At 47.5% G+C, this 26,885-nt stretch overlaps 1 protein-coding gene across 1 annotated transcript in view; it reads left to right on the plus strand.

Annotated features, from left to right (window-relative positions):
* Positions 1-17,569, plus strand: part of LOC140210937 (transmembrane protein 43) — a 33,212-nt gene extending 15,643 nt beyond the window's left edge. The window contains exons 6-11 of the mRNA XM_072280215.1: positions 5,390-5,460; positions 8,693-8,814; positions 10,603-10,677; positions 11,671-11,772; positions 13,136-13,253; positions 16,821-17,569. Coding sequence (XP_072136316.1) covers positions 5,390-5,460; positions 8,693-8,814; positions 10,603-10,677; positions 11,671-11,772; positions 13,136-13,253; positions 16,821-17,020 — 688 coding nt within the window. The 3' untranslated portion in view covers positions 17,021-17,569. The remainder of the gene's footprint in view (positions 1-5,389; positions 5,461-8,692; positions 8,815-10,602; positions 10,678-11,670; positions 11,773-13,135; positions 13,254-16,820) is intronic.
* Positions 17,570-26,885: the final 9,316 nt, after the last annotated feature.

Consider the following 26,885-nt stretch of genomic DNA (forward strand, 5'->3'; position numbering starts at 1 on the left):
GGGATTGACCAGGCCCACTTTAATTAATTGTACCTCGAAGCTGGGGAAATAATCAGAGTTCAGTAGACGGCAATTAAAATGTTTCTTAAGCACAGTGGCTAGACCCTCTCCGCGTCTGGAGGGTCTAGGCGCGCTAAAAAAGTTACAGTCATCTGGACAGAGTTCAACAAGTGGAGCGAGCTCACCAGTGTTTAACCAGGTTTCCGTCACCAGGAAGAAATCCAATCCCTGGGCAGTGAAAAAGTCATTGAGAATAAAAGTCTTATTGGATAAGGATCTCGCGTTGATCAGAGCCACTTTGACTGGGATAGCAGTATAATCTGACAATGGCTCCCTCAGCAGAGGGCGGAGGTTACGAAAGACTACTCCGGGCTTCACAAATGGCCTGGCGGGCAGCCCGCAGGGCAGTGGTCTGGCGTCCAGGTCTGTGTCTGGGATAATCGGTCGGAGAGAGGCATACCTGGTCTTGAGGGAGCGCTGAGGAATGGAGTGACATGGCCGACTGGGTCCAACATCGTCAAGCTGCAAAAGATAGACCAGTGCCGAGCGAGAGCTGGCAAGATTCCTCAGCTTAACCGAGGCGCCTGCACACTTACCCCACCTTCTAGCTCGTTTCCTACGGTGGTAGCCGCAGGGCTGAGCACATATACCTTCAGGTAGTTGGGAGAATAGAGAGCGGTGGAAGCCTCATTGTCTGGAATCCCGAGTGAATAAGTCCACGACGGAGGCTCGAATATTCAGTAGTGTTTGACAATCGTAGACAATAGTGGCTTGCATATCATGTGTACACAGAGACACGAACAGAGCCAGGACAAACAAGAACGGCAATAGACCAAACACAGTGGCACGGCCTTCATCAGTTTGCTAAAAATGTAACTGTCTCTACAACCACCCCTGGCAGCACGTTCCACACGCCCATCACTCTCTGTGTGTATATAAAAAAACTATCTCTGACAACCCCCTCACCACTATACTTTTCTCCAATCACCTTAAAATTATACCCTCTTGTATTAGCCATTTCCACCCTGGGGAATAAGATCTCTGGCTGGCTACTCAATTTATGCTGCTTATCATCTTGTACACCTTTAACAAGTCACCACTCATCCTCCTTCATTTCAAATAGAGAAGTTCTGAATACCAAAAGCACAAAACTCAATCAATGTTTTGTGCAACTGTACCATGATATCCCAACTTTTACACTCTGTGCCACGGCAGATGAAGGTCAGTGTCTCACAGACCTTCTTTGCCACCTCATCTACCTGTGTTCCACTTTGAAGGAATTGGGTACTTGCACTCGAAGCGGGGGGGAGGGGAGAGCAGGGCAAAGAGAGGCACGATAGGGGAGGGAGAGACTAGGGCAAAGAGAGGGGAGGATCTCTCGTTTGTCACTTTGCAAGTCATAGAAAAGTACAGCACAGAAACAGGTTCTTCAGCCCATCTAGTCTGTGCTGAACCATTTAAACTGCCTACTCCCATCAACCATTGTTTTCCATACTCCTCCCATCTATATACCTATCCAAACTTCTGTTGCAGGTTGAAATTGAGCTCGTGCACCACTTGCTCTGGCAGCTCATTCCACACCCTCATGACCCTCTGAGTGAAGAAGTTTCACCTCATGTTCCCCTTAAAATTTTCACCTTCTACCCTTAACCCATAACCTCTGAAGGTGAATGGGACTAATGTCAGTAGAAAAAGCCAGCTTGCATTATTTACCCTATCTATACCCCTAGTCTTGATCTGACATCAGTTGTCTGAGTTAAGTTCCTTTAGCCATTCCCTTGCCTCTTCCTCAGTTGGTTCATATTCCTGTTGTAACTTTAGGCAGACTACTCACCGTGGACAGAGAACTGGCAGATAGAGTTTTATCAAGGTTCAAGATGGTTTAATGTCATTTACTGTAAACAAGTGTAAAGGAGAGGGCAGGCAGGGAATGGGGGTGCGCGATGGAGTCAATGTGCAAGAAGTTGTGAGACACTTGAATAGGCGGTAGGTGATCTGTAGTACAGTTACAGATTGACAGGTATGACATTGTGGGTATCACTAAGTCATGGCTGAAAGAAGGTTATAGCTGGGAACTTAACGTCCAAGGACACATGTTCTATTGAAAAGACAGGCCGGTAGGCAGAGGGGTTGGGGTGGCTCTGTTGGTTAAAAAAATGAAATCAAATCATTAGAAAGAGGTGACATAGGATCAGAAGATGTAGAATCCTTGTGGGTAGGGTTAAGAAACTGCAAGGGTAAAAAGACCCTGATAGGAGTCATATACAGGCTTCCGAACAGTAGCGAGGATGTGGGCAATGAATTATAATAGGAGATAGAAAAAGCATGTTATAAGGGCAATGTTACAATAGTCATGGGAAATTTCAAAATGCAGTCGATTGGCAAAATTAGTTGTTGCTGGATCTCAAAAGGGGGAATTTTAGAATGTCTATGAGATGGCTGTTTAGAGCAACTCGTGGTTGAGCCCACTGGGGGATCAGCTAATCTGGATGGGGTGTTGTGTAATAAACCAGATTTCATAGGGAGCTTAAGGTAAAAGTACCCTTTGAAGGCAGTGATCATAATAAGATAGAATTCAACCTGCAATTTGAGAAGGAGAAGCTAAAGTCAGATATGTCAGTATTATAATGGAGTAAGGGGAATTACAGAGGCATGGAGGAGAGCTGGCCAAAGTTGATTTAAAGGGGACACTAGCAGGGCCAACGGCAGAGCAGCAACGGCTAGAGTTTCTGAGAACAATTCGGAAGGCACAGGATAGATACATCCTAAAGATGAAGTATTCTAAAGGAAGAATGATGCAACTGTAGCTGACCAGGGAAGTCAAAGACAGCAGAAAGGCAAAAGACAGGGCATATAATACAGCAAAAAATAGTGATAAGAAATAGGATAAGAATTAGTGATGAGAAATGGTTAGCTTTTAAAAACCAATACACAGCAACTATAGAAAAGCTATAAGGAGAGAAAAGATGAAATATAACGTATTGGGCCCACTTCACATTATGTCAATGACTTGGAATTCATTCCACAGAATAACACCAGGGGACGCCAGGGAGCCAGACGGTTATGGAGGCCAAGTCATTAGGTATATTTAAAATGGACGTTGATAGGTTATTGAATAGTCAGGGCATCAAAGGTTATGGGGAGAAGGCAGGAGAAAGGAGTTGAGGGACAATAAATCAGCTATGATGGAATGTCGGAGCAGACTCGATGGGTTGAATTGCCTAATACTGCCCCCATGGAAGATACGGATCTGTGCAAGAACAGGTTGTTAGACACATGGACAGTCAGTGTGTGAGGGATATAGACCGTGGACAGTCAGTGTGTGAGGGATATAGACCGTGGACACATGGACAGTCAGTGTGTGAGGGATATAGACCGTGGACACATGGACAGTCAGTGTGTGAGGGATATAGACCGTGGACACATGGACAGTCAGTGTGTGAGGGATATAGACCGTGGACACATGGACAGTCAGTGTGTGAGGGATATAGACCGTGGACACATGGACAGTCAGTGTGTGAGGGATATAGACCGTGGACACATGGACAGTCAGTGTGTGAGGGATATAGACCGAGGACAAATGGACAGTCAGTGTGTGAGGGATAGAGACCGTGGACAGTCAGTGTGTGAGGGATATAGACCGTGGACAGTCAGTGTGTGAGGGATATAGACTGTGGACAGTCAGTATGTGAGGGATATAGACCATGGACACATGGACTGTCAGTGTGTGAGGAATATAGACCATGGACACATGGACAGTCAGTGTGTGAGGGATATAGACCGAGGACAAATGGACAGTCAGTGTGTGAGGGATAGAGACCGTGGACAGTCAGTGTGTGAGGGATATAGACCGTGGACAGTCAGTGTGTGAGGGATATAGACTGTGGACAGTCAGTATGTGAGGGATATAGACCATGGACACATGGACTGTCAGTGTGTGAGGAATATAGACCATGGACACATGGACAGTCAGTGTGTGAGGGATATAGACCATGGACACATGGACAGTCAGTGTGTGAGGGATATAGACCGAGGACAAATGGACAGTCAGTGTGTGAGGGATAGAGACCGTGGACAGTCAGTGTGTGAGGGATATAGACCATGGACAGTCAGTGTGTGAGGGATATAGACCGTGGACACATGGACAGGCAGTGTGTGAGGGATATAGACAATACATGGACAGGCAGTGTGTGAGAGATAGAGACCGTGGACACATAGACAGTCAGTGTGTGAGGGATGTAGACCATGGATAGTCAGTGTGTGAGGGATATAGACCATGGATAGTCTGTGTGTGAGGGATAGAGACCATGGACACATGGACAGTCAGTGTGTGAGGGATAGAGACCGTGGACAGTCAGTGTGTGAGGGATATAGACCGTGGACACATGGACAGGCAGTGTGTGAGGGATATAGACCGTGGACAGTCAGTGTGTGAGGGATATAGACCGTGGACACATGGACAGTCAGTGTGTGAGGGATAGAGACCGTGGACACATGGACAGTCAGTGTGTGAGGGATAGAGACCGTGGACACATGGACAGTTGGTGTGTGAGGGATTGAGACGATACATGGACAGTCAGTGTGTGAGGGATATAGACCGTGGGCACATGGACAGTCAGTGTGTGAGGGATAGAGACCATGGACACATGGACAGTCAGTGTGTGAGGGATAGAGACTGTGGATACATGGACAGTCAGTGTGTGAGGGATAGAGACTGTGGATACATGGACAGGCAGTGTGTGAGGGATAGAGACCGTGGACACATGGACAGTCAGTGTGTGAAGGACAGAGACCGTGGACACATGGACAGTCAGTGTGTGAGGGACAGAGACCGTGGACACATGGACAGTCAGTGTGTGAGGGATAGAGACTGTGGATACATGGACAGGCAGTGTGTGAGGGATAGAGACTGTGGATACATGGACAGTCAGTGTGTGAGGGATAGAGACTGTGGATACATGGACAGTCAGTGTGTGAAGGATAGAGACTGTGGATACATGGACAGGCAGTGTGTGAGGGATAGATACCATGGACACATGTGATAAGACTATATTGTGGGTGGAAGTTCCTGCCTTTGCTCTGTGCCTCTTAATTCTCATATGAAACATTTTTGATGTCAAACAACAGAACGGGGTCACAGCACTGATCCCTGTGGCAGACCACTGGTCACAGTGCTTCACTCTGAATCCCAGCCTTCCAATCACACCCTCTGGTTCCTTCCACCAAGACAATTATGTTTGCTTGTTCACTCTGAATCCAGTGGGATTGATGGCACTGCTCTGATCCCCCCCTGCTGTTATTCATTGAATTAAAGGGGCTTTATAAATGCGGGTTTTTGTTGGCCATTGTGGAATCACTGCCCACCACTAACCACTTTCTTCTCCTGCAGTTCCATGGCTGTTGAATCATTCACGGTGGTGGCTCCGTCTGTTGACCTGGGAAACTTCCACCTCTCTAAAGGTGAGCATGTCTCTGGTTTGGGGGAATAATGCGAAGGGGTGTGAACTCTTGGGAATGGAATGAGATCAGGATGCAACCCGGTGTGCAGGGGTTGGGAAGGGTAACACAAGAAACTAGAGAGCGGGAGTAGCCTGTCGGGTCCTTCAAATCTACCCCACCCTGGCTGATCTACACCCTGCAATTTCCTAAGGAGTAGAGGCACTGCCAGACTTTCTTCGTGATTCACTTGCATGTGATTAGCTATGAGTTTATATACGTATATTATGTTATATGTTTAGCAATATCTCAACCTCTCTGAACTTCAGAAACTTGCAGACTCTGTGAGAGGAAGATTGGCTTCATTGGGGTTCATCTTTAAATGGTGTTGTTTAAGGCAAATCAAATCAGCGAGGATCGCGGTGGGGGCAGCCTGGAACGTCAACGTAACACGTCAGTGTAACGACTTACTAACTCTAACCCATGGGAGGAAACCAGAGCTCCCGGAGGAAACCACCTAGTGACCAGAGAGCACAGCCTCTGAAAAGAAAGACCCTCCTTTAAAACAGATGAGGAGAAGTTTACTTATTTATTTTGGGAGGATTAGAATATACAGTAAAAGCAAGAATGTAATGCTGAGGCTTTATAAGGCACTGGTCAGATCTAAGAAGAGATGTGTGTTGAAGAGCCACCAGAGGAGGTTTGCGTGAATGAAAGGGTTAATGCATGAAGAGCACTTGATAGCTCTGGGCCTGTACTTCGTAGAGTTCAGAAGAATGAGGGGAGATCTCATTGAAACCTATTGAATATTGAAAGGCATATATAGAGTGGATGTGGAGAGGATGTTTCCTATAGCAGGGGAATCTAGGACCAGAGGACACAGATAGAGTGGATGTGGAGAGGATGTTTCCTATAGTGGGGGAGTCTAGGACCAGAGGACACAGATAGAGTGAATGTGGAGAGGATGTTTCCTATAGTGGGGGGAATCTAGGACCAGAGGACACAGATAGAGTGGATGTGGAGAGGATGTTTCCTATAGTGGGGGAGTCTAGGACCAGAGGACACAGAGTGGATGTGGAGAGGATGTTTCCGATAGTGGGGGAGTCTAGGACCAGAGGACACAGATAGAGTGAATGTGGAGAGGATGTTTCCTATAGTGGGGGAGTCTAGGACCAGAGGACACAGATAGAGTGAATGTGGAGAGGATGTTTCCTATAGTGGGGGGAATCTAGGACCAGAGGGCACAACCTCAGAATCGAGGGACTTCGAACAGAGATGAGGAGGAATTTCTTTAGCCAGAGGGTGGTGAATCTGGAATTCATTGCCACAGACGGCTGTGGTGGCCAAGTCATTGGGTATATTTAAAGAGAAGATTGATAGCTTCTTGATTCAAAATGGTGGTCAAAGGTTACAGGGTGAAAGCAGGAGAATGGAGTTGAGAGGGATAATAAATCAGCCATGATGGAATGGTAGAGCAGACTCGATGGGCTGAACGGCCTCATTCTGCTCCTATGTCTTCTGATTTTATAATATATACAACAGAGACATACTGTACCTTCCTCTGTGTCTAGTGTACCAGATACATCCTTGTACAACGCACCATCAGCACACAATGTAGTGGGAAGTGCTTGAGAAACTCTTCAAGCAGAACCCTAGACTGTACACGACTAATCTTTACATTTTGTTCCTTTGCAACAGCATTACAAGAGCAACTGGAATAGTTCACTGTTTACTGGTTTTGAAGCATTACAAGAGTAACTGGGATATTTCACTGTTTACTGGTTTTGGACAGCATTACAAGAGTAACTGGAATAGTTCACTGTATACTGGTTTTGAAGCATTACAAGAGTAACTGGAATTGTTCACTGTTTACTGGTTTTGAAGCATTACAAGAGTAACTGGGATATTTCACTGTTTACTGGTTTTGAAGCATTACAAGAGTAACTGGAATAGTTCACTATTTACTGGTTTTGAAGCATTACAAGAGTAACTGGAATAGTTCACTGTTTACTGGTTTTGAAGCATTACAAGAGTAACTGGGATATTTCACTGTTTACTGGTTTTGAAGCATTACAAGAGTAACTGGAATAGTTCACTGTTTACTGGTTTTGAAGCATTACAAGAGTAACTGGAATAGTTCACTGTTTACTGGTTTTGAAGCATTACAAGAGTAACTGGAATAGTTCACTGTTTACTGGTTTTGAAGCATTACAAGAGTAACTGGAATAGTTCACTGTTTACTGGTTTTGAAGCATTACAAGAGTAACTGGAATAGTTCACTGTTTACTGGTTTTGAAGCATTACAAGAGTAACTGGAATAATTCACTGTTTACTGGTTTTGAAGCATACTGATACTTGCAGCCCGCCCCAGCACATCCTCAGGCTGTGCCGGTCGACACATTTCACTGTATGTTTCAGTGTACATGTCTCATGTAACGCTGATCTTTTAACCTTCTACTCTGCCTCTTACAAGGGCTCCCTTTCACCCCTGCACAGTTGTTCTGACCCACCCAGACGATCTGCTCACCGCCAGGGTGCTGCCTGGATTAGAGAGCGTGCCCTGTCAGGAAAGCTTGAGTGAGCTCGGGCTTTTCTCTGTGGAGCGAAGGAGAATGAAAGGTGACTTGATAGAGGAGTACTAGATGATAAAAGGCAGAGACAGAGCAGACAGACAGAGACATTTCGCAGGGTGGAAATGGTTAGTACAAGGGGGCATAGTTTTAACGTGTGGAGGAATATGTAGGGGGCTGTCAGAGGTAAGTGTTTTTTACACAGTGGAGAGTACTCACCACTGTGGTAGAGGCAGATACTTTATGGACATTTAAGAACCTTTTAGTTAGGCATGTGGATGATAGAAGTTCAGAGGGTTATGTGGGAGAGAAGGCTTGGACTGATGTTGGATTAGGTTAATCTGAACTAAACTGAACTAGACCGTTGCAAGAACTCTGCGGTTTGATGTTTAATATTCGGTGTGTTATTTGCTTGTTTTTTGCCGTTCGCATGATTTGTTCTTTTTTATGCGCAATGAGTGTTTGATGTTTTTCTTTGAATGAGTTCCATGGTGTTTCTTCGCTTCGTGGCTGTCTTGGGGAAGATGAATCTCAGGATTGTATACTGCTTAAAGACTTAGATAATAAATATACTTAGAATGTTTGTAAAGGCCAGCGGAAGGGCTTGTGCTGTTCAAAGATTAGCTGCTGGTTCTGAGTGGTTGCATGAGCTTCTCCCTGAGTCTCCTCTTCTCTTTTCACCTCAGGACTAATTGAGAAAGTCCAGGCCTTTAAGAGGATTCCATTGTCCAAGTTTGAGCTGCCCCATGCCGACATCATTGTGCTGGATGATTACTTCTACCATAGCAGCAGCCCCAGGAGCCCAGAGGTAAACAGTCGTTCATTCTTACACACTGGGAGCTGGAACAATTCACAAAGGATGTTGCTGCGGCCAGAGGGCCTCAATTATGAGGAAAGACTGGACAAACTGGGACTGTTTTCCTGGAGTAAAGGAGGCTGAGGGGTGAGGTTTATAAGTTCTGATCTCATTGTTTTTCCCCGGGGTAGGAGGGGAATGTCGACTCAGACCATGAGAGGCCTGCCTCAGGCATTTTCATACCTTACAAGGCGCAGATTGGAAGTCTGTGTGGGGCGCCATTCCTCACACAGACAGTAGAGCAATGTGGTTAAGTGCCTTGCTCAAGGGCACAAACACACTGCCACAGCTGAGGCTCGAACTAGCAACCTTCAGATCACTAGACGAACGCCTTAACCACTTGGCCACGTCCCCAGAGTAGGGAAATCTATAACTAGAGGATACATCTTTAAGGTGAGAGGGGGAAGGATTTAAAAGGGGACCTGAGGGCAGATTTTTCACCCAGAGGGTGTGCAAGGAGCGGTCAGAGGAAGAGGTTGAGGCAAGTGCAATGACAACATTGAAAAGACATTTGGCAGGTTCAGGTACATGGATAGGAAAGGTTGAGAGGGATATGGGCCAAGTGCAGGCTCGAGCGGTCATCTCGGTTGGCGTGGATGAGTTGGGCCAAATATCCTGTTTTGGCACTATGTGACTCGGACCCTTCCCTCAGTTAATCTGTATTTCTGAACGTGGTAAGTAGCTGTTTGAATGCGACAGTGGTTACGCCTCAGCACACTGATTTCAGTACACCGCTTCGACAGTCGGAGTAAACCCCGTGAGTGCAGCCAGCAGGCCTTGTACCCCGGTGATGTAGGGACATGCCCATCCCAGCATGGAAAGTCAGCTCCTGTGGTCTGGATGCACGAGAACTACAGTGAGATCCAGTGGCCAGGGAGGCGGTACTGCGACAGTCCGTGGAGAGCAAGGCAGAAGCCACGGTCATCTACTGCAAATAACCAAGACTTTACCACGCTGAAAAGTCCCCTGCACAAGTCTTCTGTCATTGTGAGATAAAACGGACAACCACCACTTCCCACCCTACAGTTAAAATGCTTTCTAAACGAGAATACTAACATCCTGCTTTAAATCTGCTGAGACAGCACCACTGCTCGTGGAGGACTGGTAGATAGAGTTCAAGCAGTTCCCAAAAGTGGCAGCAGAGTGTTCGAGCACATTCGAAGGGCAGAATGGCCATAAGCCATAGCAGAATTATGCCATTTGGCCCATCGAGCCTGGTCCAGCATTCCATCAGGGCTGACTTATTTTCCCTCTTTCTGTAACCTTAGACATCCTGATTAATCAAGAACCTATCATCCTCTGCTTTGTACCCAATGACTTAGCCTCCTCAGCCGCCTGGTGCAACGAATTGCACAGATTCACCACCTACAGATGGAGAGGTTTGTTTAGCAGGCTGGGTGACTTGTCCTGTAAAGCGGAGTGGGGGGGGGGGGAGCGGTTTGCACAGGGTTGGGGAGCATTGGTCAGGGATCTGTCCCTGTGTACTGACGGGATGAGGTTTGTCCTGTGCAGTCATGGTGTGCCTGATTCATGCCTACATCTGTGTGTCTGGGTGTGTTGGGAGGGAGAGACTGGACACAGTCAGAGCAAGGGGCTTGATTCTCCCTTCTCTGTCTAATCCTTTGTCCATGGGTGGTTCCCAATGGGGGCGAGAGGTTGTGTTTGATGGAACACCTCTGTTAAGACTTCCTCGACTTCCAGTAACATCCTCAAGTGGTCACCTCTGCTTTCTCTTCCCAGGTTGGGGACGTGCGTGTGTCCTTCTATTACGCAGGGCTGAGCGGTCAGTGGTCCTTCCTTGGACGTCCGGATGTGGTAAGTCGTCACTCGTGCTGAGTCTGATGTTCTCTAATGGTTGGTCCTCAGATGGCTGAAGAGGCTGATCTGTAATCCACGTATTCTCTCAATCCTGCCTCCCTTTGTCACTGGCTGATCACCACTGCAGTTAATCCGTTGTTCAAAGTAAATGTGCCACCATTTACAATCCTGAGGTTCGTTTTCTTGCAGGTATTCACAGTAAATACAAAGAAATAATAAAAAATAGGCAATAAATATTAGGAACCTGAAAGTGAGTCCTTGGGTTTTGGGAGCAGTTCAGTGTTGGGGTGAGTGAAGTTCTCACTGGTCCAAGAGCCGGATGGTTGAGGGGTAGTAACTGTTCCTGATCATGGTGGTGTGAGTCCTGAGGCTCCTGTACTTTCTTCCTGATGGCAGCAGTGAGAAGAGAGCACGTCCTGGGTGGTGGGGCTCCCTGATGATGGATGCTGCTTTCCTGCAACAACACTTCACGTGGATGTGCTCAATGGTGGGAAGGGCTTTAACCCGTGATGGACTGGGATTTCTCCACCACTTTTTGTAGGCTTTTCTGTTCAAGGGCAGTAGTGTTTCCATACCAGTCCATGAGGCAACCAGTTGATATACTCTGCACCACACATCTATAGAAAGCAGCTTGTCAAACCGGGATGTTAGGGTAAATTCTGTTAATGGAGGACACCCTCTGTGTGACTTTGTTTAACATGCGAAGGCTGATGCACAGGGTAGCCATCACAGTCCTTGACAAATCGGGGTCATGGTCCAGTGCCGTGGGGAATGCAAGATGATTGGGGATCCTTCACTGTTGCAGCCTTCCTCTGCCTGGTAGTTATCCCTGCCTTCGTCCTTTGTCCATGCTGCTCTCTGTCGAACGTCCCCAGAGCCTGATCCTGTCACAGAACCCACTGATTTCTGCTCTGTGCCCGGGTGGGTGAGGCTCGCGGGCCGGGGACTGGCCTTGCCTTCCAGTGGCTGATGTGCGATCTCTCCCTGAAGGTGACCATTGTGGCTCGTCAGGAGACCAACATGCTGGGTGCGTACCAGACCAAGGCGGGGAACATTCTAGAACTATTGTACGAGGAGCAGCTCTCGGCGACGGTCAGTATATAGTCAGAATCTTTCTCGCAGAGTAGAAATGTCCGATAATAGATAGACGCATCTGGGGATGGGGGAGAGTTGAAAGGAAAAGTGCAGGCAGCTTTGTGAAGGGTGTCTGGAATAGGCCAGAGCTGGTGATGGAAGCAGATAGGGTAATCAGAATCGGGTTTAATATCACAGGCATTCATATGTTATGACATTTGTTGTTTTGTGGCAGCAGTACAATGCACCACATAATGATAAACTGTAATTTACAATAATAAAGATGTATATTAAAAATTAAGTAGTTCAAAAAGAAAGGAAGAAAAGTAGTGAGGAAGTTTTCATGGACCATTCAGAAATCTGATTGCGGAGGTGAAGAAGCTGTTCCTGAATTGCTGAGTGTGTGTCTTCAGGCTCCTGTACTTCCTCCTTGATGGTAACAGTGAGAGGAGGGTATGTCGCGGTGATGGGGGTCCTTAGTGATGGATGCGGCCATTTTGAGGCATGGCCTTTTGAAGATGCCCTCGATGCTGGGGAGGCCAGTGCCCATGGTGGAACTGGCTGAGTTTGCAGCTTTCTGCGGCTTTTCCCAATCCTGTGCGGTGGCCCCTCCATACCAGATGGTGATGCACCCAGTTAGAATGCTAGTGATGTTTAGGAGGCTGTTAGATGAGGTGAATGTGCAGGGAATAGAGAGATATCAATCACAGACTAGTGCAGCAAGAAAACAAGCCCTGTGGCCCAACGTGCTAATGCTGTCCCAGCTAGTCCCATATCCCTCTGAACCCCTCCTATTCATGCACTGATCCATAAGTCCTATAAATGTTGGTCCACGCAGATGTAAAAAATAGCGGGTACGCTGGTCCCTGTCCTCGGTGTTGCTGTAGCCAGGTGGAAGGCACTCGGCAGTTGAAGGCGATGCAGTACCCCAGCCAGAGAGGGTGTTACTCAGTGGGCAGTAGTGTCAACGGGAGCAGGAAGGTGATGGAGTTTTATGTTCAAGTCCATTGTCACTGGCGTGCAGAGGAACCCAGGAGTTTCAGTGCATAGTGCGCGTGAACAGAGGGATCTTGAGGTCCATGTCCATAAATGGCTCACAGTTGACATTCGTTTATAAGGTTGTTAAGGCAAATGGCATGTTGTCCTTTATTAGTTGGGAGACTGAGTTCAAGAACTGCGAGGTAGTGTTGCAGCTCTGGGTAGACCACACTTGGAATATTGTGTTCAGTTTGGGTACGGGTACACGGAGGGGTGAGGCTTATGGCAGTGTGGAACGAGGTGTATTGCCTGCCTGACAGCAGAGCACAGCCGAGATGGTGGGGGTCTGTGATGTGGATGCTGGGTGCTCCATGACTCTGTGTATGTCTGGCGTGTGTTGCAGGAAGTGTTTGAGAGGGAGCACGCTGCCAACTCTGCCCTGACCTGGGCTCTGCGCTTTGCTGGTTGGCTCCTCATGTTTGTCGGCATCAAGCTGATGACACGGATCCTTTACACTATCGGTGAGTCTGACTGCGCGCTCAGTCTCTGCCATCTCCCGTCACACCACTTCCCCACATGGATCACGGTGAGTCTGACCACCCGCTCAGTCCCTGTTCTCCCCAGTCACACCACTTCCCCACGTGAATCACGGTGAGTCTGACCGCCCGCTCAGTCTCTGCCATCTCCCATCACACCAGTTCCCCACGTGGATCACGGTGAGTCTGACCGCGCGCTCGGTCCCTGTTCTCCCCTGTCACACCACTTCCCCATGTGAATCACGGTGAGTCTGACCGCCCGCTTGGTCCCTGTTCTCCCCTGTCACACCACTTCCCCACGTGAATCACAATGAGTCTGACCGCCCGCTCGGTCCCTGTTCTCCCCTGTCACACCACTTCCCCATGTGAATCACGGTGAGTCTGACCGCCCGCTTGGTCCCTGTTCTCCCCTGTCACACCACTTCCCCACGTGAATCACGATGAGTCTGACCGCCCGCTCGGTCTCTGCTCTCCCCTGTCACACCACTTCCCCACGTGAATCACGGTGAGTCTGACCGCCCGCTCGGTCTCTGCTCTCCCCTGTCACACCACTTCCCCACGTGAATCACGATGAGTCTGACCGCCCGCTCGGTCTCTGCTCTCCCCTGTCACACCACTTCCCCACGTGGATCACAGTGAGTCTGACCGCCCGCTCAGTCCCTGTTCTCCCCTGTCACACCACTTCCCCATGTGAATCACAGTGAGTCTGACCACCCGCTCAGTCTCTGCCATCTCCCGTCACACCAGTTCCCCACGTGAATCACGGTGAGTCTGACCGCCCGCTCGGTCCCTGTTCTCCCCTGTCACACCACTTCCCCACGTGGATCACAGTGAGTCTGACCGCCCGCTCGGTCCCTCTTCTCCCCTGTCACACCACTTCCCCACGTGGATCACAGTGAGTCTGACCGCACGCTCAGTCCCTGCCATCTCCCGTCACACCACTTCCCCACGTGAATCACGGTGAGTCTGACCGCCCGCTCAGTCCCTGTTCTCCCCTGTCACACCACTTCCCCATGTGAATCACAGTGAGTCTGACCGCCCGCTCAGTCTCTGCCATCTCCCGTCACACCAGTTCCCCACGTGAATCACGGTGAGTCTGACCGCCCGCTCAGTCCCTGTTCTCCCCAGTCACACCACTTCCCCACGTGAATCACGGTGAGTCTGACCGCCCGCTCGGTCCCTGTTCTCCCCTGTCACACCACTTCCCCACGTGGATCACAGTGAGTCTGACCGCCCGCTCGGTCTCTGCTCTCCCCTGTCACACCACTTCCCCACGTGAATCACGGTGAGTCTGACCACCCGCTCAGTCTCTGCCATCTCCCGTCACACCAGTTCCCCACGTGAATCACAGTGAGTCTGACTGCCCGCTCGGTCTCTGCTCTCCCCTGTCACACCACTTCCCCACGTGAATCACGGTGAGTCTGACCGCCGGCTCAGTCCCTGTTCTCCCCTGTCACACCACTTCCCCACGTGGATCACGGTGAGTCTGACTGCCCGCTCGGTCCCTGTTCTCCCCTGTCACACCACTTCCCCACGTGGATCACGGTGAGTCTGACTGCACGCTCGGTCTCTGCCATCTCGTCACACCAGTTCCCCACGTGGATCGCTGAGACCAACCGCTGTTCACTCTCTTCTGTCACCCAGTGTGGACATCCTAAGCCTAATTCTAGTGTTACCCAAGCTCAGCTTGCATTTACGCTGTCTAGCTAGAGGGAGGTGATGGACAGGTGTGGAGAGAAGAGGAGGGAGGGGAACCAGAATGGGGAGTGAAGTAAAGAGTGAGGGAGGGGTTCAGTATTTGGAGAAGTTTGTTTGCTCACTACTTTCTAAATTAAGATGAACTTTTTTGGGCACATGGAAACATCGAAGCATACAGTGAAATGCATCCCTGGAGGATTGAACTGGGGGCAGCCCACAAGAGTTGCCAGCCTTCTGGCGCCAACGTAGCATGCCCACAATTTACGAACCCTAACCGTATGTCTTTGGACTGTGGGAGGAAACCGGAGCACCCGGAGGAAACCCATGCGGTCACGGGGAGAACGTACAAACTCCTTACAGAGAGCAGCGGGAAATGAGCCTGGGCCGTGCTGTAATTCACTGTGCTAACTGCTATGCTGCCAGTTCTCTGTTCTTTTCTGTGTAATCTCTCTCCCTCTGCTCCCTCAGCCTCCTCAACTCCCTCTGCTCCCCCTCCCTCCTCAACTCCCTCTGCTCCCCCTCCCTCAACTCCCCCTCCCTGAACTCCCCCTGCTCCCCCTCCCTCAACTCCCTCTGCCCCCCCTCCCTCAACTCCCTCTGCTCCCCCTCCCTCCTCAACTCCCCCTGCTCCCCCTCCCTCAACTCCCTCTGCTCCCCCTCCCTCCTCAACTCCCTCTGCTCCCCCAGCCTCAACTCCCACTGCCTTCTCAACTCCCTCTGTTCCCCCTCCCTCTGCTCCCCCTCCCTCTGCTCCCCCTTCCTCAACTCCCCCTCCCTCCTGAACTCCCCCTCCCTCCTCAAATCCCTCTGCTCCCCCTCCTTAACTCCCTCTGCTCCCCCCTCCCTCCTCAACTCCCTCTGCTCCCCCCTCCCTCCTCAACTCCCTCTGCTCCCCCCTCCCTCCTCAACTCCCTCTGCTCCCCCCTCCCTCCTCAACTCCCTGTCCCTCCTCAACTCCACCTCCCTCCTCAACAACCCCTCCTCTGATCCCCCTCCCCCTTCTCCTGACCTCTCTGACCATTTCTTAGGTGATTTGTGTAGCCAGTGGATTCAGTGAGCATTGGGGGGTGTAAGGGGGGTACGTGTCAGCTCTCCGCTTGCTCGGGGTGCTGGGGGGGTAATTGCCTGTGACCTGCTGACCCTGTTGCTGGAGGATCAGTGCTGCTTATGACCAGAGGGATCCATAGCTCCGCGAAGGAAGCTGTTGCACAGGGTCAGACAGTGGGTAAGAGGGCAATGGGGTGCTTGTGGCACTCGGTTCAAAGGTCAGGAAGTGAGGTTATAAAACTCTAGTTATGCCGTGTCTGGAGTATTGCATGCAGTTCTGATTGCCCCACTGTAGGAAGGATGTCGAGGCTTTGGGGAGGTTTACCATGTCGCTGTCTGGATTACAGGGCATCTGCTATCACGAGAGGTTAGATAAACTCGGGTTGTTTTCTCTGGAGCTTCGGAGGCTGAGGGGAGATCTGATAGAGGTTTATAAGATTACGAAAGGCATAGATAGAGTAGACAGACGGTGTCTTTTTCCCAGGGTTGAAATGTTTAATTCCAGAGGGCATCCATTTAAGGTGGGAGGGGGGTTAATTTCAAAGGAGATGTGAAGGGTGAGTTTTTTTTTGGCAGAGTGGCAGGTGCCTGGAATGCTCTGTTTGGGGTGATGGTAGAGGCTGATAGATCAGAGGTGTTTGAATAGGCACATGGATGTGAGAGAAATGGAAGGATGTGGACATTGTGTAGGCAGAAGGGTTTCGTTTAGTTTGTGGGCCGCTGAACTGTTTCTGTGCTGTGTAGTCTGTGTTCTATGTTTCCCCATATTAATGCTGCGTGTCTCTCTCTCTCTCTCTCTCCCCACAGTGGACTGGGTACCCATCCTCCGTGACGTGGTGAGCATGGGTCTGACGGTATTTGCGCTCTCCGTGGCCACTTCCCTGACCCTGCTGACGGTGGCCGTGGGCTGGATCTTCTACCGGCCCTTGCTGGCCATACTGTTGGTGCTCCTGGCCACTCTGCCCATCCTGATGGCGAAGATCCGAGACCGGCCCAAGATGCTGTGAACCCAGAGAGCGGAGAGGGTGAGCGGCTGCCGTCCCCTCCCTCACTGGACGATCCCAGTAAACAGTGTCACTGCAGAAACCCTGCAACAAATCTGACGGCCTGTAGCCTGTTCCCTGAGCCCCAATTCAGTGCGGTGTCAGGGCTTGAGATGTCAGCAATGGACTCTGTTGACTGGGACCAGTCTCCTGCTGGTGCCCACGCACAGCCCAGCAGGTTGCTTCTCCTTAAGCCCATCAGCCCTCCTGGGGCATAGGCTGCCAACAGATGCCCACCCGAGTCCTCTGTCAGATTGTCTGCAGGTACAGTGAAGACCTTTCCCCTCCCGGCGCTGAGGTGGTTGGAGCTTCAGTTGCCGTTCCTGTTTTTCAGGGGATAGGGTTGCTTGCCCCGTGCCTGACCCTTCTCATTTTGCATCCAGGTTTGGGACCGTCCATGTCGGAGTTTACAGAGAATCTGGTACCGTTTGATTCCAGTTCCAGTTCTGCTTGGCGTGGGGTGGGGTTGTGATATCTTCTAGGCAACTTTCTTAATAAAGGTATTGAATCCATTGTTGGTGATGCAGACTATCACCGCAGGTAAGCTGCATTCAAGATCTGATGGTGGATTACACCAGCTTCCATTGCTTCTTGTCACAGACTGTGGCAGATCTGGGGGGGGTGGGGGTTGGCCCCCTCTCGCCTGGTTTCCAGTGATATTCATTGCAGAGTGTTCGGTAAATTGGCAAATAGTTTTATTACTGTTTTACTATGATGGTTCATCCATGTCAGAGGTAGGAATTTTACACAGATTCAAGACACTAGATTGTTTATTGTCATTTCCAGTACGCAGGTGTAAAGGAGGACGACGCAGTTGTTAGTCCGGGTCCAATGCAGCACAAAATACCCATAATATAAAACATAAAAATATCTTCAATATAAATAAACATTGTAAAAAAAACACACACACACTCACTCTATATGTAATGTATTTATATTTATTGTGTTTTTATTTATGTAGCCCTCCCACTTGCCTTGTTAGCTATCTCTGCACTCAGCCACGTGACTGAGTGGTAAGAAGGCCACCTTTGGTAAACAATATACCTCTAGGGTCGGTATGGTTTGGCTTTAACTGAACAGGAAAGTTGGGATGTTATGGGGAGGAACATTAGTTGTGCTGAATGCTGTGTGAGTACTCCACACATGTATTTATTGTTTAGAAGAAAAATAACAGATCTTACACTGGCATAAAGTTACAAAAGAAGTATATTTACCAATATTTCAACTTTAACAAACAGTTAAAAGAAAGATAAAAGGGTCCATTACAGTTAGACCAGTCCAATGTGCACATAAACGTCGGAGCTCATTTCTGGAATGGTTGGGTGTTTTGCTTTACTCACCTGCTGAACCTGCATTCTGCATGAAGGATACCAGCCACTGTTTCAACGCTCCTTGAAGACCATCTCAAATGAACTGGCTAACTCAGGGGTATTAGTATTTCCTCCTCAGAAATGTCTATATGCACCTCTTCGCACCTGCTCATTACTTCCCCCAGAGACCCCCCCCCCTTCCCTTTCTCCTATTACATTCCTCCTTCTCCACCATGACCTTTCCCACCCACCTAGGTTCACCTAGCACCTTCCAGCTAGCCTCCTTCCCCTCCCCCCACCTTTTTATTCTGGCATCTTCTCCCTTTCTTTTTAGTCTTGAAGAAGGGTCTCACCCTGAAATGTGGTCTCGTCTATTCATTTCCATGGATGCTTGCCTGACCTGCTGAGTTCCACCAGCATTTTGTGTGTGTTACCAAGGAAGATGTTATCAAGGAAAGTGAAGAGGTGATAGACAGGAGCTATAGGGAGGTAGTCATCCCTAGGTTACAGGAGTCAAAACACTGGGTCACTGTCAAGAGAGGGAAGGGAAATGCCCAGATAGTGGAGAAGCACCCCTGTGGCTGTCCCCCTCAGCAACAAATATCTTGTTCTGGATGCTGTTGAGGGGGATGACCTGACGGGGGACGCCCACGGTGACCGGGTCTCTGGCGCTGTTGTGCAGGAGAGAAGGAGGGTGAAGAGAAATGCGGTAGTCGTGGGGGATTCCATAGTCAGGGGAACAGACAGGAGATTCTGTGAGCCTGACAGAGATACCCGCATGGTGTGTTGCCTCCCAGGTGCCAGGGTATGGGATGTCTCGGATCGGGTCCTGAATATTCTAAAGGGGGAGGGTGAGCAGCCAGTTGTCTTGGTACATGTTGGTACCAATGACATAGATAGGACAAAGGAGGAGGTCCTGAAGAGAGATTTCCAGGAGTTAGGAAGGAAGCTGAGAAGCAGGACCTCCAGGGTAGTAATCTCGGGATTGCTACCTGTGCCACGTGCTAGCGAGGGCAAGAGTAGTCGGATCAGGCAGATGAATGCGTGGCTGAGGGACTGGTGTAGGGGGCAGGGCTTCAGATTCTTGGATAATTGGGATCTCTTCTGGGGGAAGTATGACCTGTTCAAAAAGGACAGGTTACACCTGAACCTGAAGGGGACCAATATCCTGGCGGGAAAGTTTAATAGAACTGTTAGGGAGGGTTTAAACTAATTTGGCAGGGGGATGGGAACTGGAATGACAGCGGAGGAAGGGGAAAACAGAAATAGATCTAAGATAGTGAGCAGTAAAGATGTCAGGAAAGACAGGCAGGTGATGGGGCAAATGTTTAGCCATTGGGATGAGTTGCGGTGAAATCAAAGCAAAAAGTATCAAATACTGGTCTTAAGGTGTTGTACTTAAATGCACGCAGCATAAGGAATAAGGTGGATGATCTTATCGTACAGCTACAGATTGGCAGGTATGATATTGTGGCCATCACTGAGACCTGGCTAAAGGATGCATGTCTCTGGGAGCTGAACGTCCAAGGATACACCGTGTATCGTAAGAATAGCAAGGTAGGCAGAGGGGGAGGCGTGGCTTTATTGGTAGGAAATGATATTAAATCATTAGAAAGGTGATATAGGATCGGAAGGTGCAGAATCTTTATGGGTTGAGCTAAGGAATAGCAGGGGTAAAAGGACCCTGATGGCAGTTATTTATAGGCCTCCTAACAGCTGCAGGGATGTGGACTACAAATTACAACTGGAAATAGAAAAGGCTTGTCAGAAGGGCAGTGTTATGATAATTGTGGGGGATTTTAACATGCGAGTAGATTGGAAAAATCAGGTCGGCACTGGATCTCAAGAGAGAGAATTTGTAGAATGTCTGCGAGATGGCTTTTTAGAACAGCTTGTTGTTGATCCCACTAGGGGATCGGCTGTACTGGATTGGGTATTGCGTAATGAACCGGAGGTGATTGGAGAGATTGAGGTGAAGGAACCCTTAGGAGCAGTGATCATAACATAATTGAGTTCACTGTGAAATTAGAAAAAGAGGAGCCGAAATCTGATGTGTCGGTGTTTCAGTGGAGTAAAGGAAACTACAGTGGCATGAGAGAGGAACTGGCCAAAGTTGACTGGAAAGAGACACTGGTGGGAAAGACGGCAGAGCAGCAGTGGCTGGAGCTTATGTGAGAAATGAGGAATGTGCAAGACAGGTATATTCCAAAAAAGAAGAAATTTTCGAGTGGAAAAAGGATGCAACCGTGGTTGACAAGAGAAGTCAAAGCTAAAGCTAAGGAGAGGGCATACAAGGAAGCAAAAATTAGTGGGAAGACAGAGGATTGGGAAGTCTTTAAAACCTTACAAAAGGAAACCAAGAAGGTCATTAAGAGAGAAAAGATTAACTATGAAAGGAAACTAGCAAATAATATCGAAGAGGATACTAAAAGCTTTTCCAAGTATATAAAGAGTAAAAGACAGGTGAGAGTAGATATAGGACCAATAGAAAATGATACTGGAGAAATTGTAATGGGAGATGAGGAGATGGCAGAGGAACTGAACAAGTTTTTTGCATCAGTCTTCACTGAGGAAGACAGCAGGATACCAGACACTCAAGGGTGGCAGGGAAGAGAAGTGTGCGCAGTCACAATTACGACAGAGAAAGTATTCAGGAAGCTGAATAGGCTAAAGGTCGATAAATCTCCTGGACCAGATGGAATGTACCCTCGTGTTCTGAAGGAAGTAGCTGTGAAGATTGCGGAGGCATTAGCGATGATCTTTCAAAAGTCGATAGATTCTGGCATGGTTCCGGAGGACTGGAAGATTGCAAATGTCACTCTGCTATTTAAGAAGGGGGCAAGGAAGCAAAAAGGAAATTATAGACCTGTTAGCTTGACGTCGGTGGTTGGGAAGTTGTTGGAGTCGATTGTCAAGGATGAGGTTACAGAGTACCTGGAGGCATATGACAAGATAGGCAGAACTCAGCATGGATTCCTTAAAGGAAAATCCTGCCTGACAAACCTATTACAGTTTTTTGAGGAAATTACCACTAGGCTAGACAAGGGAGATGCAATGGATGTTGTATATTTGGATTTTCAGAAGGCCTTTGACAAGGTGCCACACATGAGGCTGCTTAACAAGATAAGAACCCATGGAATTACAGGAAAGTTACATACGTGGATAGAGCATTGGCTGATTGGCAGGAAACAGAGAGTGGGAATAAAGGGATCCTATTCTGGTTGGCTGCCGGTTACCAGTGGTGTTCCACAGGGATCAGTGTTGGGGCCGCTTCTTTTTACATTGTACATCAACGATTTGGATTATGGAATAGAGGGCTTTGTGGCTAAGTTTGCTGACAATACGAAGATAGGTGGAGGGGCCGGTAGAGCTGAGGAAACGGAGAGTCTGCAGAGAGACTTGGATAGATTGGAAGAATGGGCAGAGAAGTGGCAAATGAAGTACAATGTTGGAAAGTGTATGGTTATGCACTTTGGCAGAAAAAATAAACGGGCAGACTATTATTTAACTGAGGAAAGAATTCAAAGTTCTGAGATGCAACGGGACTTGGGAGTCCTCGTACAGGATACCCTTAAAGTTAACCTCCAGGTTGAGTCGGTAGTGAAGAAGGCAAATGCAATGTTGGCATTCATTTCTAGAGGAATAGAGTATAGGAGCAGGGATGTGATGTTGAGGCTCTATAAGGCGCTGGTGAGACCTCACTTGGAGTACTCTGGGCAGTTTTGGTCTCCTTATTTAAGAAAGGATGTGCTGACGTTGGAGAGGGTACAGAGAAGATTCACTAGAATGATTCCGGGAATGAGAGGGTTAACGTATGAGGAACGTTTGTCCGCTCTTGGACTGTATTCCTTGGAGTTTAGAAGAATGAGGGGAGACCTCATAGAAACATTTCGAATGTTGAAAGGCATGGACAGAGTGGATGTGGCAAAGTTGTCTCCCATGATGGGGGAGTCTAGTACGAGAGGGCATGACTTCGGGATTGAAGGGCGCCCTTTCAGAACAGAAATGCGAAAAAAATTTTTTAGTCAGAGGGTGGTGAATCTATGGAATTTGTTGCCACGGGCAGCAGTGGAGGCCAAGTCATTGGGTGTATTTAAGGCAGAGATTGATAGGTATCTGAGTAGCCAGGGCATCAAAGGTTATGGTGAGAAGGCGGGGCAGTGGGACTAAATAGGATAAAATGGATCAGCTCATGATAAAATGGCGGAGCAGACCCGATGGGCCGAATGGCCTACTTCTGCTCCTTTGTCTTATGGTCTAAGTTAAAGTTGCGAACTTCTGGTTTCCTGCTCTTGAAGTCAATAATCAGCTTCTTGGCTTTGCTGATATGGAGTGAGAGGCAGTCGAGTGTCACTTCTCAGCTAAGTTCTCAGTCCCCTTCCAATCTGCTGATTCGTCACCATCTTTGATTTTGTCACTGTTAGTTAGCAAACTTGACTATGGCATTGGAGCTGTCACCGTCATGAGTGTAAAGCAAGTGTCAGATATCGTTATCACCCCAGGACAGAGAGAATCCGAGTCTGAGGTCCCACCCCCTGGTTCCCATGAGTGATAGGTGTTGACACAGGTCTTCAGCCCAACTGGTCAGTATAGGCATAAATGCCTAACGCAACTAGAGTCATTCGCCTTTTTATCACATTTAACCTTTATCACACTGCATCATAAGACATAGGAGCAGAATTAGGCCAATTGGCTCATCGAGACTTCACTGTTAGGTCATGGTTGATGTCCTTTCCTTTTCAATCTATTCTCCTACCTACTGCCTGCAATCTTTGATATAGCCAATTCCCCTCCCACGTTAAATCTGTGCCCTCTAGTTTTAATAGACTTCTCTACCCTGGGGAAAGTACCCATATTCAAGGGCATCTTCAATCTCTCACTGCTGCAGTCAGAGATCCCCACCTGCTTCAAACGGGCAACAATCAGACCCGTGTCCAAGAAGAGCAGGGGGAGCTGCCTCAGTGATGTACTCACATCTACTGTGATGAAGTTGATCATGGCCAGAATCAACTGCCTAAGCAAGGACCTGGACTTGCTGCAACGATTCAGGAACAGCTTCTTCCCCTGCACCATCAGATTTCGGAATGGACAATGAACCCATGAGCATTACCTCAGTACTTTCCCCTCATTTTGCACTACTTATGTAATCAATTATATACGCACTTGTAATTTATATTTTATCATGTATTACAATGTACTGCTGCCCTAAAACAACAAATTTCATGACATGCTAGTGATATTAAACATAATTCTGATTATTTATGATTTTATAAACCCTCAGCCTCCTTCACTCCAGGGAAAACAGTCACAGCCTGTCCCCCTGGACTCCCGGGTTGCTGCTATGGTAGAAATAATCTAGCACGATGACATTGGCATGGGGCGGCTCAAACTTGGACAATGGGATCCTCTTAAAGGTTTGGACTCCCTCAATTAGTCCTTCAGAATCAGAATCAGGTTTATTATCACTGGCATGTGTCGTGAAATTTGTTAACTTAGCAGCAGCAGTTCAATGCAATGCATAATCTAGAAGAAATCAATCAATTACAGTATATATTGGAGATTAAAAATTGTGTAAAAACAGAAATAATATTTAAAAAGTGAGCTAGTGTTCACTGGTTCAATGTCCGTTTAGGAATCGGATGGTAGAGGGGAAGAAGCTGTTAACCATAACCATATAACAATTACAGCACAGAAACAGGCCATCTCGGCCCTTCTAGTCTGTGCCAAACGCTTACTCTCACCTAGTCCCACCTACCTGCACTCAGCCCATAACCCTCTATTCCTTTCCTGTCTGTGTAGCTGTCCAATTTAACTTTAAGCGACAACATCGAACCTGCCTCAACCACTTCTGCTGGAAGCTCGTTCCACACAGCTACCACTCTCTGAGTAAAGAAGTTCCCCCTCATGTTACCCCTAAACTTTTGCCCTTTAACTCTCAACTCATGTCCTCTTGTTTGAATCTCCCCGTCTCAATGGAAAAAGCCTATCCACGTCAACTCTATCTATCCCTCTCATAATTTTAAATACCTCTATCAAGTCCCCTCTCAACCTTCTACGCGCCAAAGAATAAAGACCCAACTTGTTCGACCTTTCTCTGTAACTTAGGTGATGAAGCCCAGGTAACATTCTAGTAAACCTTCTCTGTACTCCCTCTATTTTGTTGACATCTTTCCTCTAATTTGGTGACCAAAACTGTACACAATACTCCAAATTTGGCCTCACCAATGCCTTGTACAATTTCAACATTACATCCCAACTCCTATACTGAATGCTCTGATTTATAAAAGCCAGCATATCAAAAGCTTTCTTCACCACCCTATCCACATGAGATTCCACCTTCAGGGAACTATGCACCATTATTCCTAGATCCCTCTGTTCTACTGCATTCTTCAATGCCCTACCATTTACCATGTATGTCCTATTTTGATTAGTCCTACCAAAATGTAGCACCTCACATTTATCAGCATTAAACTCCATCTGCCATCTTTCAGCCCACTCTTCTAACTGGCCTAAATCTCTCTGCAAGCTTTGAAAACCTACTTCATTATCCACAGCTCCACTTATCTTAGTATTACCTACATACTTACTAATCCAATTTTCCACCCCATCATCCAGATCATTAATGTATATGACAAACAACATTGGACCCAGTACAGATCCCTGAGGCACATCACTAGTCACTGGCCTCCAATCTGACAAACAGTTATCCACCACTACTCTCTGGTGTCTCCCATCCAGCCACTGCTGAATCCATTTTACTACTTCAGTATTAATACCTAACGATTGAACCTTCCTAACCAACCTGCCGTGTGGAAACTTGTCAAAGGCCTCACTGAAGTCCATATAGACAACATCCACTGCTTTACCCTCGTCAACATTCCTAGTAACCTCTTCAAAAAATTCAATAATATTTGTCAAACATGACCTTCCACGCGCAAATCCATGTTGACTGTTCCTAATCAGATCCTGTCTATCCAGATAATTATATATACCATCTTTAAGAATACTTTCCATCAATTTACCCATCACTGACGTCAAACTCACAGGCTGATAATTGCTAGGTATACTCTTAGACCCCTTTTTAAACAATGGAACAACATGAGCAATATGCCAATCCTCCGGCACATTCCCCGTTTCTAATGACATTTGAAATATTTCTGTCAGAGTCACTGCTATTTCCACACTAACTTCCCTCAAAGTCTTAGGGAATATCCTGTCAGGACCCAGAGATTTATTCACTTTTATATTCCTTAAAAGCGCCAGTACTACTACTTCTTTAATTATCATAGTTTCCATAACTTCCCTACCCGTTTCCCTTACCTTACACAATTCAATATCCTTCTCCTTAGTCAATACTGAAGAAAAGAAGTTGTTAAGAATCTCCCCCATCTCTTTTGGCTTCACGCATAGCCGTCCACTCTGATTCTCTAAGGGACCAATTTTATCCCTCACTATCCTTTTGCTATTTATATAACGGTAGAAACCCTTGGGATTTATTTTCACCTTACTTGCCAAAGCAACCTCATATCTTCTTTTAGTTTTTCTAATTTCTTTCTTAAAATTTTTTTTATATTCTTTATATTCCTCAAGCACCTCATTTACTCCATGCTGTCTATATTTATTGTAGATCTCTCTTTTTTTCCAAACCAAGTTTCCAATATCCCTTGAAAACCATAGCTCTCTCAAACTTTTAACTTTTCCTTTCAACCTAACAGGAACATAAGGATTCTGTACTCTCAAAATTTCACCTTTAAATGACCTTCATTTCTCTATTACATCCTTCCCATAAAACAAATTGTCCCAATCCACTCCTTCTAAATCCTTTTGCATCTCCTCAACATTAGCCTTTTTCCAATCAAAAATCTCAACCCTGGGTCCAGATCTATCCTTCTCCATAATTATATTGAAACTAATAGCGCTGTGATCACTGGACCCGAAGTGCTCCCCAACACAAACCTCCGTCACCTGACCTATCTCATTCCCTAACAGGTGATCCAACACTGCCCCTTCTCTAGTTGGTACCTCTATGTATTGCTGCAAAAAACTATCTTGCACACATTTTACAAACTCCAAACCATCCAGCCCTTTTACAGAATGGGCTTCCCAGTCTATGTGTGGAAAATTAAAATCTCCCACAATCACATCCTTGTGCTTACTACAAATATCTGCTATCTCCTTACAAGTTTGCTCCTCCAATTCTCACTCCCCATTAGGTGGTCTATAATACACCTCCGTAAGTGTTACTGCACCTTCCCCATTCCTCAATTCCACCCAAATAGCTTCCCTAGACCAGCCCTCTAATCTATTCTGCCAGAGCACCGCTGTAATATTTTCTCTGACAAGCAATGCAACCCCTCCCCCTCTTGTCCCTCTGATTCTATCACACCTAAAGCAATGAAATCCAGGAATATTTAGTTGCCAATCGCACCCGTCCTGTAACCATGTTTCACTAATAGCTACCACATCATACTTCCAGGTATCAATCCATACTTTAAGCTCATCCACCTTTCTTACAATGC

Source organism: Mobula birostris, chromosome 16 (genome assembly GCF_030028105.1).
Source record: "Mobula birostris isolate sMobBir1 chromosome 16, sMobBir1.hap1, whole genome shotgun sequence".
NCBI lineage: Eukaryota > Metazoa > Chordata > Chondrichthyes > Myliobatiformes > Myliobatidae > Mobula > Mobula birostris.